This window comes from Lagenorhynchus albirostris, chromosome 5 (genome assembly GCF_949774975.1).
Source record: "Lagenorhynchus albirostris chromosome 5, mLagAlb1.1, whole genome shotgun sequence".
In the NCBI taxonomy this organism is placed as follows: domain Eukaryota; kingdom Metazoa; phylum Chordata; class Mammalia; order Artiodactyla; family Delphinidae; genus Lagenorhynchus; species Lagenorhynchus albirostris.
Window position 1 is genome coordinate 89,817,350 of NC_083099.1, and position 13,743 is coordinate 89,831,092.

At 34.6% G+C, this 13,743-nt stretch overlaps 1 protein-coding gene across 1 annotated transcript in view; it reads left to right on the forward strand.

The window, feature by feature from the left end:
- Positions 1-13,743, forward strand: part of MORC1 (MORC family CW-type zinc finger 1) — a 290,081-nt gene that overhangs the window by 195,218 nt on the left and 81,120 nt on the right. The window contains exon 19 of the mRNA XM_060149355.1: positions 11,250-11,378. Within this exon, the coding sequence (XP_060005338.1) occupies positions 11,250-11,378 (129 nt within the window). The remainder of the gene's footprint in view (positions 1-11,249; positions 11,379-13,743) is intronic.

The following is a 13,743-nucleotide window of genomic DNA, read 5'->3' on the forward strand; positions in this document are numbered from 1 at the left end:
GGCTCATGGGCCCAGCCGCTCCGCGGCATGTGGGATCCTCCTGGACCGGGGCACGAACCCGCGTCCCCTGCATCGGCAGGCGGACTCTTAGCCACTGCGCCACCAGGGAAGCCCCCATCTCGCCTCAATTTAAATAGAGTTCTTTGGGAAGTGATCATATAGGCCTTCTCTCATCTCAAATGCACCACACATTCTCTAACCATCATGGCAGTTCTTCCTGATAAGTGGCCGCTGGCCTCAAGAGTGTACAGGCTTCACTACCAGCTGATGGGAGTTGGCGTATCAGTTGAAACCAGTTTGCTATCCCTAACCCAGAGATGCCATAAATGATCACACCATGAATCAGCTTAGCAAGAGTCTCATGTCTAGCTTAGCTAAGGTAATGACAAATAGGACAGTATTCAACAGAGGAGGAGGTATGATCAACAGTCCTCTGAGAATGGATGTGTAATTTCTATTTGAGATCTTTGAAAATAGAATATAATCATCTATTTAGACGCAGAGCTACCTGAAGGCAGGGACCTCATTTAAATACCTTCTCCATCTTAAGATTTTCCTGGTGCTTTGATTTCATAAACTGTTTTAGGTTTCCTTATTTTGATTGAAAACAAATTTTTGTTTTCAATTTTTTGCTTTGCTTTGGTAGTTTATTACTGAATTTTATTACTTCTCCACTTGGCTAACTGATTCCCTGAATGTCATTATACATTCTATGAATAGATATGAAACTGACATCTAGGAGGCTGTTACATTTCTCCTCTTTTTAAGAGGTAAAATCTATGTGAACTGCTCTTTTAGTTACTGGTTTTTGACAATTTTTTTAGTAAGTTATTGCACTAGTTCCCACTATTTTTCCCTGGTTTTAAGAGGCTTCTGAAAAATTAATCAAATTAATTTAAATGTTAGGAATCTTCTGAATACAGTACTCCATACATAGCAATAAATTAAATTTTCACAGCTTTTCTCAGATACTTATTCTAGAAATCAGGACTTTAATTCTGTGCATTGATCCCTGATTATTCCATTAATTTAACAAGCTGTTGATTATTCAAACAAAAGTCTCAAGGTATGTATTCTATAATTTTGAATATTATAACTATTTCCTGTTTATAAATGTAAACTAAATTTTAAAATCAGAATACCTTGAGGTTGTTAAAATAATATAATTATGAAATTAATAAATTTTGGGTTACCTACATAACATTCTCCATTGGGTGGAAATATTTAAGATGTATTTTTAAAAGTCAAGTACTTTTTCATATTTTGAAATTTCACTTTTTTGCTCTTAATTGACTTCTTGATGAAAGGGCAATTTAAAAACCTTCATTAATACACATTAACAAAAAATAGTTTATTAAAACCATATATTAAAAATATCCATAATTGTATACCACTTCATATGTTAAGGCCAACCTAGTTTAATAAATTTTATTATTAATTTTACTATTTCTTGCTAGACTAGGATAGACAAGAATTTTTTTCCAGGTTTATTGGGCTGTAATTGACAAAAAAAATCATGTATGTTTATAAAGTGAACAACATGATGATTCATGAAATATTTGTGAAATATTTACCACAGTGAAATTAATTAAAACATCTGTCACGTCACACAGTTACCTTGTTTCATGTGTGGGGGGTAAGAATGCTTAAGATCTACTCTCTTAGCAAATTTCAGGTATGCAATATGGTATTATTAACTATAGTCACCATGCTGTACATTAGATCCTCAGAACTTACTGAGTTTATAACTGAAAGCTTGTACCCTTTGACCAACCTCTCCCCATTACCTCTGGCCCACAGTTGCCAGCAGTCACCATTCTACTTTTTGTTTTTATGAGTTCAACTTTATTATTATTATTTTTAGATTCCACATATAAGTCATATCATATATTGTTGTCTGGCTTATTTCATTTAGTAGTAATGACCTCCACATTCATTCTTATAGCAAATGGCAGGATCTTCAACATTTTTGGCTAAATAATATTTTATTCTCTCTCTAGCGTGCATGTGCACAGACACACACACCATTTTCTTCAACCATTCAACCATCGTTGGACACTTAGGTGGTTTCCATATTTCCATATCTTGCCTGTAGTGACTAATGTTGCAATGAACATGGGAGTGCAAATATCTTCTCAAGATACCAATTCCATTTTCTTCAGATATATACCCAGAAGTGGGTTTCTGGATAATAGTTATATTTTTAATTTTTGAGGAAACTCTGTACTGTTTTCCATAATGCTCATACCAATTTACATTCCCACCAACAGTGCACAAGGCTTCCCTTTTCTCCACATCCCCAACATTTGTTTTATCTTCTCTTTTTGATAATAGCCATCCTAACAGGTTTGAAGTGATATCTTATTGTGGTTTTGATTTGCACTTCCCTGATTATTCGTGATGTTGAGTACCTTTTCATGTACCTGTTGGCCATTTGTATGTCTTTTTTGGAAAACTGTCTATTCAGGTCTTTTGCCCATTTTTCAGTAAGAGTTTTTTTGTTGTTGTTATTCAGTTGTGTGAGTTCTTTGTACATTTTAGGTATTAACCCCTTATCATATAAATTACTTGCAGATATTTTCTCCCCTTCTGTATGTTACCTTTTCATTTTTTTGATTGTTTCATTTGCTATATAGAGACTGCAGTTTGATATAGTCCCACTTTTTTTTTTTTTTTTGCTTGTGCTTTTAGTGTCATATCAAAAAAAAAAATCATCACCCAGACCAATGTCAAGGAGAGCTTTTTGTATGTTTTCTTCTAGGAACTTTATGGTTTCAGGTCTTACAATTAAGTCTTTAATTCATTTTGGGTTAATATTTATGAGTGGTATAAAATAGTTTCATTCTTTTGTGAGTATATCCAGTTTTCCCACCATTTATTGAAAAGAATGTTCTTTATGTATGTTCCTGGCACCCTTGTCAAAGATTAGTTGGCTATATATGTGTAGGTTTATTTCTAGGCTTTCTATTCTATTCCACTGGTCAATGTGTCTGTTTTTATGCCAGTCCCATACTGTTTTGATTACTATAGCTTTCTTATAACTTGAAATTAGGAAGTGTGGTGTCTCCAACTTTGTTCTTCTTTCTCAAGATAGCTTTGACTATTCAAGGTCTTTTGTGGTTCCACACAAGTTTCAGTATTGTTTTTTATACTTCTATGAAGAATGTCATAGTAATTTTCATAGGGATTGCATTGAATCTATAGATTGCTTTGAGTAGTATGGACATATTCTTTCAATCAAATATTCTCTCAATCAAAGAACACAGGATATCTTTCCATTTATTTATGTCTTCAGTGTTTTTCGTCAGTCAGTACATTTCAGTGTATAGGTCTTTCATCTCCGTGGTTAAATTTAATCCTAAGTATTTTATTGTTTTTGATACTATTGTAAATGAAACTGCTTTCTTAATTTCTCTGTCAGATAGTTCATTGTTAGTGACAGAGATGCAACTGATTTTTGTATGTTGATTTTGTATCTTGCAACTTTACTGAATTCCTTGTTTAGTTTTTTGGTGGAGTCTTTAGGTTTTGCATATATACTATTATGTCATCTGCAAACAGAGAAAATTTTAACTTCTTCCTTTCTGATTTGGTTGCCTTTTATTTCTTTTTTCATGACTAATTGCTCTGGTTAGGACTTCCAGTACTATGTTGAATAGAAGTGGCAAAATTGGATATCCTTGTCTTATTCCTGATCTTGAAGAAAAACTTTAACTTTTCACTGTTGAGTATGATGTTGACTGTGGGCTTGTTGTCTATGGCTTTCATTATGTTGAGGTACATAGTTTCTGTAATTCATTTGTTGAGAGTTTTTATCATAAAGTGGTGTTGAATTTTGTCAAATGCTCTTTCTGTACCTATTGAGATGATCATATGATTTTTAGTCTTCATTCCATTAATGTAGTGTGTCATATTTATTGATTTATGTATGTTGAACTGTTTTTGCATCCAGGGATAAATACCGCATGATCCTTTTATTGTTCTGTTGAATTTGGTTTGCTTTGTTTCGTTGAGGATTTTTGCATCTATGTTCACCAGTGATATTAGCCTATACTTTTCTTTCCTTATAATGTCCTTACCAGGTTTTGGAATCAGGGTGATACAGACCTCATAAAATGAGTTTGGAAGGGTGTCCTCCTCTTCAGTTTTTCGGAAGAGATAGAGAAGGATACGTATTCATTTCTTTAATGTTTGATAAAATTCACCACTGAAGCCATCTGGTCCTGGGCTTCTTATTTGTTGGGAGGTTTTTTAAAAAATGTTTTATTGACATATAGTTGATTTACAATGTTGTGTTAGTTTCAGGTGTACAGCAAAGTGAATCAGTTATACATATACATATATCCACTTTTTTTTTTGATTCTTTTCCCCTATAGGTCATTACAGAGTATCGAGTAGAGTTCCCTGTGCTATACAGCAGGTTCTTATTAGTTACCTATTTTATATATGGTAGTGTGTATATGTCAATCCCAGTCTCCCAATTTATCCCTCCTGCCCCTTATCCCCTGGTAACTATAAGTTGGTTTTCTACATCTGTGATTCTACTTCTGTTTTATAAATAAGTTCATTTGTACCCTTTTTATTAGATTCCACATATAAGTGATATCATATGATGTTTGTCTTTCTGTGTCTGACTTACTTCACTCAGTATGACAATCTCTAGGTCCATCCATGTTACTGTAAATGGCATTATTTCATTCTTTTTTATGGCGAGTAATATTCCGTTGTATGTATGTACCACATCTTCTTTATCCATTCCTCTGTTGATGGACATTTAGGTTGCTTAGATGTCCTGGCTATTGTAAATAGTGCTGCAATGAACACTGGGGTGCATGTATCTTTTCAAATTATGGGTTTCTCTGGGTATATGCGCAGGAGTGGAATTGCTAGGTCATATGGTGGTTCTATTTTTAGTTTTTTAAGGAACCTCCATACTGTTCTCCATAGTGGCTACACCAATTTACATTCCCATCAACAATGTAGGAGAGTTCCCTTTTCTCCACACCCTCTCCAGCATTTACTGTTGGTAGATTTTTTGGTGATGGCCATTCTGACCGGTGTGAGGTGATACCTCATTGTAGTTTTGGTTTGCATTTCTCTAATAATTAGTGATGTTGAGCATCTTTTCATGTGCTATTTGGCCATCTGTATGTCTTCTTTGGAGAAATGTCTATTTAGATCTTATGCCCATTTTTTGTACAGAAACACAAAAGACCCCAAATAACCAAAGCAATCTTGAGAAAGAAAAATGGAGCTGAGGAATCAGACTTCCTGACTTCAGACTGTACTACAAAGCTACAGTCATCAAAACAGTATGGTACTGGCACAGAAACAGAAATATAGATCAATGGAACAGGATAGAAAGCCCAGAGATAAACCCATGCACCTATGGTCACCTAATCTATGACAAAGGTGACAAGAATATATAATGGAGAAAAAGACAGTCTCTTCAATAAGTGATGCTGGGAAAACTGGACAGCTACATGTAAAAGAATGAAATTAGAACACTCCTTAACACCATACACAAAAATAAACTCAAAATGGATTAAAGACCTAAATGTAAGGCCAGGCCCTATAAAACTCTTAGAGGAAAACTTTGGCATAACACTCTTTGAAATAGCAGCAAGATCTTTTTTCATTCACCAACTAGAGTAATGGAAATAAAAACAAAAATAAACAAATGAGATCTAATTAAACTTAAAAGCTTTTGCACAGAAAAGGAAACCATAAAGAAAACAAAAAGACAACCCTCAGAATGGGAGAAAATATTTGCAAATGAAGCAACCAACAAGGGATTACTCTCCAAAATATACAAACAGCTCATCCAGTTCAATATCAAAAAAAAAAAAACCCAATCAAAAAATGCTGGGAGATTTTTGATTACTGATTCAATCTTTTTACTCACTCTTGGTCTGTTCATATTTTCTATGTCTTCATGATTCAGTCTTGGTAGTTTGTATGTTTCTAGGAATTTACCCATTTCTTCTTGGTTATATAATTTGTTGGCATATAATTGTTCATAGCAGTCTCTTAAGATCCTTTGTATTGATAGTTCTGTTGTATCAGCTGTAATGTCCCCTCTTTCATTTCTGACTTTATTTGTTTGAGTCTTGACTGTTTTTCTTAGCTAGTCTTATTAACAGTTTAACATTTTTGTTTATCTTTTCAAAAAGCAGCTCTTAGTTTCATTGATCTTTTCTATTGTTTTCTGTTCTCTATTTCATTTATTTCTGTTCTGATCTTTGCTCTTTTTTTCCTTCTGCTAACTTGGGCTTAGTTCTTTTTCTGCCTCCTTGAGGTATAAAATTAGGCTATTTGAGATCTTTCTTGTTTCTTAATGTAGGTGTTTATCGCTATGCATGGGTTTATTTCTGGGCTTTCTGTTCTATTGCATTGATCTCTATTTCTGTTTTTGTGCCACTGCCATACTGTTTTGATGACTGTAGCTTTGTAGTATAGTCTGAAAGCAGGCAACCTGATTCCTCCAGCTCTGTTCTTCTTTCTCAAGATTGCTTTGGCTCTTCAGGGTCTTTTGTAGTTCTATACAAATTTTTAAATTATTTGTTTAGTTCTATGAAAAACCCCATTGGTAATTTGATAGGGACTGTATGGAATCTTTAGGTTGCATTGGGTAGTATGGTCATTTTAACAATATTGATTCTTCCAATCCAAGAACATGGTATATCTTTCCATTTGTTTGTGTCATCTTCAGTTTCTTTCATCAGTGTCCTATAGTTTTCAGAGTATAAGTCTTTTGCCTCCTTAGGTAGAGTTATTCCTAGGTATTTTATTCTTTTTGATGTGATGGTAAATGGGTTATTTCCTTTGCCCTTTTGATTTCCTCTTTGACTCCTTGGTTGTTCAGTAGTCCATTATTTAATTTCCACCTATTTGTGAATTTTCCAGCTTTCTTCCTCTTGTTGATTTCTAGTTTCATTATGGTCAGAAAAGATACTTGATATGATTCAATCTTTGTAAATTTGTTAAGATTTATTTTGTGACCTAATGTATGATCTATCCTGGAGAATATTCCGTATGCATTTGAGAAGAATGTTTATTTTGTTGCTATTGGATGAAATATTGTGTGTATGTCTGTTAGGTCCATTTTTTCTAATGTATAGTTCAAGTCCATTTTTTCTTATAATTTTATCTCTGGATGACTTATCCATTGTTAAAAGAAGGGTAATGCAGACTCCTACTATTATTGCATTGTGGTCTATTTCTCCCTTTAGATCTGTTAATATTTGCTTAATATATTTAGGTGCTCTGATGTTGGGTGTATGTATTTACAATTGTTAATAGCCTCTTGTTGAATCAGCTTCTTTATCGTTAAATAATAACCTGCGTTTTCTCTTCCTACAGTTTTTGACTTAAAGTATGTTTTGTCTGATATAAGTATAGCTACCCATGCTCTCTTTTGGTTTCCATTTGCATGGTGTCTTTTTCCATCACTTCAATTTGAGCCTATGTGTGGCCTTAAAACTGATGAGTCTTTTATAGACATCATATAGTTGGGTCTTGGTTTTTATCTATTCAGTCACTTTACATCTTTTGATTGGAGAATTTAATCCACTTTTATTTGAAGTAATTATTGATAGATAAGGATTTACTATTGCCATCTTATTAATTGTTTTCTGGCTATTCTGTAGTTCCTTTGTTTCTTTCTTCCTCTCTTGGTCTCTTCCTTTGTGATATGATAATTTTCTGTAGTATTATACTTTGAATCCTTTCTCTTTATCTTTTGTACATCTGCTATAGGTTTTTGCTTTGTGGTTATGAGGCATACATGAAACATGTTATAGTTATAACAGTCAATTTTAAGTTTACAACAACTTAACTTCTATCACATATAAAACTCAACTGTTTTACTCCCTCCCCCCACAAGCATTTTATGTTCTTTATTTCACAATTTACATATTTTAATATTGCGTATTCATTAATAAATATTGTAGCTATGGTTTTAATACTTTGTCTTTTAACCTTTATACTAGAGTTAAGTGATTTATATACCATCATTATAGAATTAGAGTATTCTGAATTTGACTATATACTTACCCGTACCAGTGAGTTTTATATTTTCACATTTTTAAGTTACTAATTAGTTTCCTTTCATTTCAGCTTGAAGAACTTCCTTTAGCATTTCTTGTAAGGCAGGTCTAGTAATGAACTCCCTCAGCTTTTGTTTGTTTGGGAAATTCTTTATTTCTCCCTCATTTCTGAAGGATAGCTTCAATACAGGTAATGTATTCATGGTTGGCAGGTTATTTTTTTCTTTCAGCACTTTGATTATATTATCCCACTCTTGCCTGATCTATAAGGTTTCTGCTGAAAAATCCACTGATAGACTTTTGGGGGTTCCCTTGTATGGGAGGAATTTTTTTCTCAGGTTAGTTGTATAAATCTCTAGAGACTGAGTAACACATGAAAGAAAACAGACACTGGTGTGGTATGTTTCCTCCTACTGCCGTTTCTCTGGTCTGGCCAACTTACTTATCCACTTGCTGAAGCATCTACCTAGTCTTCAGGGACCACTCCATGGAAATTTGTTTTAATAACATATTATAAATTATGCATATTGGAGTAGCTGCTATCTGAAGGGAAAAAAAAGTTCCATTGGCAGTTAGGAAAAGCAATTTCTGATTCCCAGATTGAATATCTCTGGTTATTTATTTCCTTTGTCCTGATATCTACTTTGAATAGTATAATATCTTCTATCAGTCCTGGTCATTAGATGTTGGGCTACTGAGTGTTCTCATTTATATCTTTGATAGCCAGTAATTCTTTAGTATTATTTAGTCTTATAAGTAAACATTAAGCTCTGAGTGTCAGCTACGGAAAGCAAGATCCTAAATATAGCCATTGTCTTCAAGGATTTCACTTTCTAGAGGGAAAATAGACATAAAGTGAACTGAAATGTAACGTGTAAGCATTGTAAGAGTGGTGTGACCACAGAGCAGGTATCACCCCACCCTTGAGAGGCATGTGTCTGTGTTTCTAACATGCTAGTAGTTTTATCGCTCTTAAAATGTTTATTTTGGGATTCACAGTTGATGTTCGTTTTATAAGTTTGCTGGGTTGTGTTAACTGTGATTAGTCAATATTTTCAGGGAGAGATGCTATTTCGCTTCCATTTTATCCAAACAAAACATTAATGAGCTATTTTATCAAGAATGGCAGCAAGATTTTTTGAGGGCTTATTAGGTGCAGGTTGCTGAGCTCTGAGTTGAGGGCATGCATAGTGTTAAAGCACAGTTCCTTGTTTGCAAAGGTGAGGTCTTCTTGGGGAAGTAACATTTAGAGAGAGAACAAATACAGAACAGCAGTAACTTAAATTTCTGCACAGCACTACTGTTTTTAATGCACCTTCGTATTTATTCTTAGTGATAACCATGTAAGGCAAGTTATTGTTAACACTTACTTTATGGATAAGAAAATTTACGGCTTTCCCGCAATTACACAATAAATCTGTGGTAGACAGCACTCAAAGTCACCTGACTTTAATCTACAGCACTTCCTGCCTTGACATAATAAGAACTGAGCAGTTCATGTGGAAATCAGAGAACAAGGTCTCACGAGCCCTCTCCAGACACTAAAGAGTGTTTCAGGACCTGGTGTGCAGCGAAAAAGTGGAGTCTGGGCTGGGCCAATACCAAATGCTGAGCCAACAGCAGAAAACCAAAAGTCTGAGTTGAGAAAAGCCCAAGAAGCAGAATCCAAAGGGAAGTCTGAGGCAAGAGCTGGTAGGGATTTTGTGAAGGAACAAGGTAAGAGACCCGGGAATTTGTGAGGGTAGCTGTCAGCCCAGCTCAATTGCAAAGCCCCTTTTGAACACTGAGTTCCTTCCCTGCTGGTCTTAAAGGCACATAGCATTCTGAACCTAAATTTTAAAAGGTATAGGAAGGTGTAAAGACGTTTATTGGTATTTTGCCTGGATTACACAGTCAATTGTTAAGGTTGATGTAAGGCTGGCCCTATTTCGTATATTTTATTTCCAAGGTATATATTTTAGAATATTACTCTTTGAACTTTGTACATTGATGAAATGTTCTGTATCTGCCACATTTCAATGCTCAGTAGCCACATGTGGCCAGTTGGTTACCATATTGGACAGAACGGTAAATGTAGGTGCTTTTTTCAAAAAAGTATTTTTAAAGTAATACATGCACATGTAAAAATACTCAAAGTGTTCAGAAAGTAAAAAGAGAAAAGTGAAAGTACCTTCCCCTGCCTTCCTCTCTACCTCTGTCCTTTCTCCAATGGTATCCACTATTAAAACTTTCTTTTGTGTCCTTTTAGGAAAAGAAAAGTGTGCCCTTCAAAATTTTATACGTATATGCTCTGTTTTTACATTACAAAAGCTGATTATACTAGATTTGCTGTTTTACGTCTTTTAAAAAAATTATTATTATAACTCTGTCTTGGAGATCTTGATGCAATAATATATTTAGCTCTAACTCCATGTTTTAAAGTTTATCTAATGTTCCCTTGTTTGAAAATGGGATTTATCAGTTCCCTATTCTGGACTTTTACCTTGTTTCCAGGGTTTTTCTTTTGTTTTTTTGTTTTCTATTCAAACAGTGCTATGATATATACGGCCATTGTGTTGTATGTTTGTAGGGAAGATTCCTAGCAGTGCAATTGCTGGATCAACAGATAAGAATACAGCCTCTTAAGGAGGACTCCTGAATGGGCCTCCATGACAAGTACTGTTCTAAGCAAGGAGGAAGTTTAGAATCTAGGGCAAGGGTAGGGCATAAACAATAGAGACTGGAAGAGAAGGGAACCAGAGATAAAATAGAAACTCTGACTGTGAGACAAGATGATAAATATGTGTATCAATAGTCTTAAGGGTGGCTTTTAAGTTTAATCAGTGCAGTCTCTCCTAGGAGTATTTAAGAAAAAAGTTTTAAGTGTCAATGTATTTTATTGCAACAATAAAAGTGCGTATTATTTTTATAACTGCAATTGTGTTCAGTTTTATTATAAAGATGTTGCATATTTATTACATATAGTTTGGAAAAAAGTAAGAAAGTGTAAAGCAGAAGACAAATTTCACCCATACTCAGAGGAAACCAGTGTCAAATATTTTAATCACTTATTTTTGTATATGTATTAGTTTTTACATGTTCGAGATCGTATTGTATATACATGTGTTTATATCCAAATTTCCCTTTGCTTATCATCTTTATCTTACTGATTTTATTTTCTTTCATTATTCTTTGCCTGCTTTTTTCTTTCTTTTTTCTTAGGTAATAGAAATCTAACATTGTTTTGGAATGAACTTGGATACCTGAATAATAAGGGCATGGAGAAATCTTCAGATTCTATTCAATATCAAAGAAGACAGGCCATGGCCATCCCATTCATTATTCAGTGCGGTGAGTGTTAAATTTCATTCCAATTAGCAAACTTTTAGTGAGAGCCTAATATGCAAGTTGTTCTGTTAAAAAATAGGGCATGAGGAAGACAAAGGTGGGTAAGACAGGGTTTTCGCTTCCAAGGAGATTAGGGTCTAGGAGAAAGGTTAAGATGAGTAAGAAAATAATTGTAATAGAGGTGAAAATAGTGTAAATGATGTAAAAGAGGCCCAAAGTTGTTTGAGGGTTCAAAGAAAGGGGAGAGGAGGAGATTAAAGCAAGGCTTCATGACAGAGGTAGCTTTGCCATGGTGTTTAAAGTAGACTTTTGAAGGGCAGAGACGTAGCTGGAAATCTGTGTTAATATCAGGTGTATACTTCAGCTAATATTTTTGTGGTGGATAATAGAAACAGTCATTTTTCTACTTTTAATACTTAACACTATGTTAAATAAGAGTAGGTACTTAGTAATTGACTACTGACTGAATGAATGATGAATAAATAACAAAAGACAAAACTGTTAGGTTGAGTAAACATGTTAAATGGCCTTGAATGCCAGGATAAGGAGTTTTTACTTTAATAAGCAATGGAGAGGCACCAGAAGTTTTTCAGAAGGAGAGTGATATCATTGAAGCATTGAACACTTATTATGTGTCTCTACTGTCTGCAGGGAATCGGCCATTCAGTGGGGAAGGTGGTCAAGCAAACAAAATATCACCCTGTAGCTATTTACACAGGGCCAAGGGAACACCTCCCCAGCCTTGAGCCTGGGGTGGTCCAAAGAGGACCTGACTGGTTAGATGTCACTTGTAGTAAGGTTGCTCTGGCAGCTTAGTGCAGGATGATTTGGAGGAGGGCTAGAGCAGAGGTTGGGTGAGACCTCTGATGAGACTACTGGCATAATCCAGGATCCAGGTGAGAAACTGTAAATGTCTGAATAAAGGCATGGCAGTGAGATTTAAGAGGAACACAAATGACAGACAGATGCTTAGAAGGTATAGCTGAGGAAATGACTATATGCAACAGCCTATTGGATGATAATATTACTGGCTAAAAATGACAGTGTTTTTGATATGTGCAAGGTACTGTCAGAATCCAATCTCCAGTACCTGAGAGCTGTGTGAAACTGGGTAAATTCCTTAACTTCTCTAAGCCTCAGTTTTCTTATTTATAAAATGAGGTTAGTATTTGTAGTTACATCATGAAGTTTTGTGAAAATACAATTAATTCACACATGTAAAGTTTTCTAAGTGCTTGGGATAGTGTATTAGGTTTCTCCAGAGAAAGAGAACCAATAGGATAGATAGATTTATGGACGGATGGATGGATACTTAGATAGATATTAATTATAGGAAATTGGCTCACATGATTAAGGAAGCTGACAACTCCCAAGATCTGTAGTCAGCAAGCTGAAGACCTAGAAGAGCCATTGGTTTAATTCCAGTTTGAGTCTTAAGGCCTGAGAACCAGAAGACCTGATGATGTAGTTCCAGTCTGAATGTTGACAGGCTCAATACCCAGGAAGAGCTGATGTTTTAGTTCTAGTCTGAAGGCAGGAAAAAACTGATGTCTCAGTTCAAGACAGTCAGAGGTTTCTTCTTACTTGCAAGAGTGTCAGCTTTTTTTTTTTTTTCCCTCTATTCAGGCCTTCAACTGATTTCTTGAGGCCCACCCATATTAGGGAAGACAGTGTGCTTTACTCATTCTACCAGCTCAAATGTTAATCTCATCCAAAACATCTTCACAGATACACTCACAATAATGTTTGACCAACTATCCAGACACCCCTTGGCCCCATCAAATTGACACATAAAAGTAACCATCACAGATAATACCTAGCAGTGTTGGCTTTTATCATTGTTTTTATATCATATAATCCTCAGGAACTCTTTTAGGTAAGTAGTAATATTAATCTCTTTTTACAGATGATGATGCTGAAACATAGCGCAGTAATTTTTCTGAGTTATAGAGGTAGTCATTGTGGAGCTATTCAGATTCTTTTTTTCTTTTTTGCAATCAAATTTTTAATAACAAAGATACTATATTTTAATATGGTCAGATACGTTTGACTAAGTACAGATTTTAAAAAACACAAGTGTCTAGCCCAACAGTACAACCATACAGCTTTGTACAGAACATTCCATAGATCAACAGAAAATACATTTGAGCACAAAAATAAAAAATATTTAAAGAGAATCTCTAAGCAGCATTTTATTTCTTCAAAACAGACATATAGTACTGATTAAATATCTACAAGTGCTTTTCCTTTACAAAAATACACATATTCGTAATAGACTAAGTCATTAACAATGACCTGGTAATCTTTCACTTCAATTTGAACGATTTATAAGCTAAATCTTACAACTACAAAAAGGTTTGTATTTGTA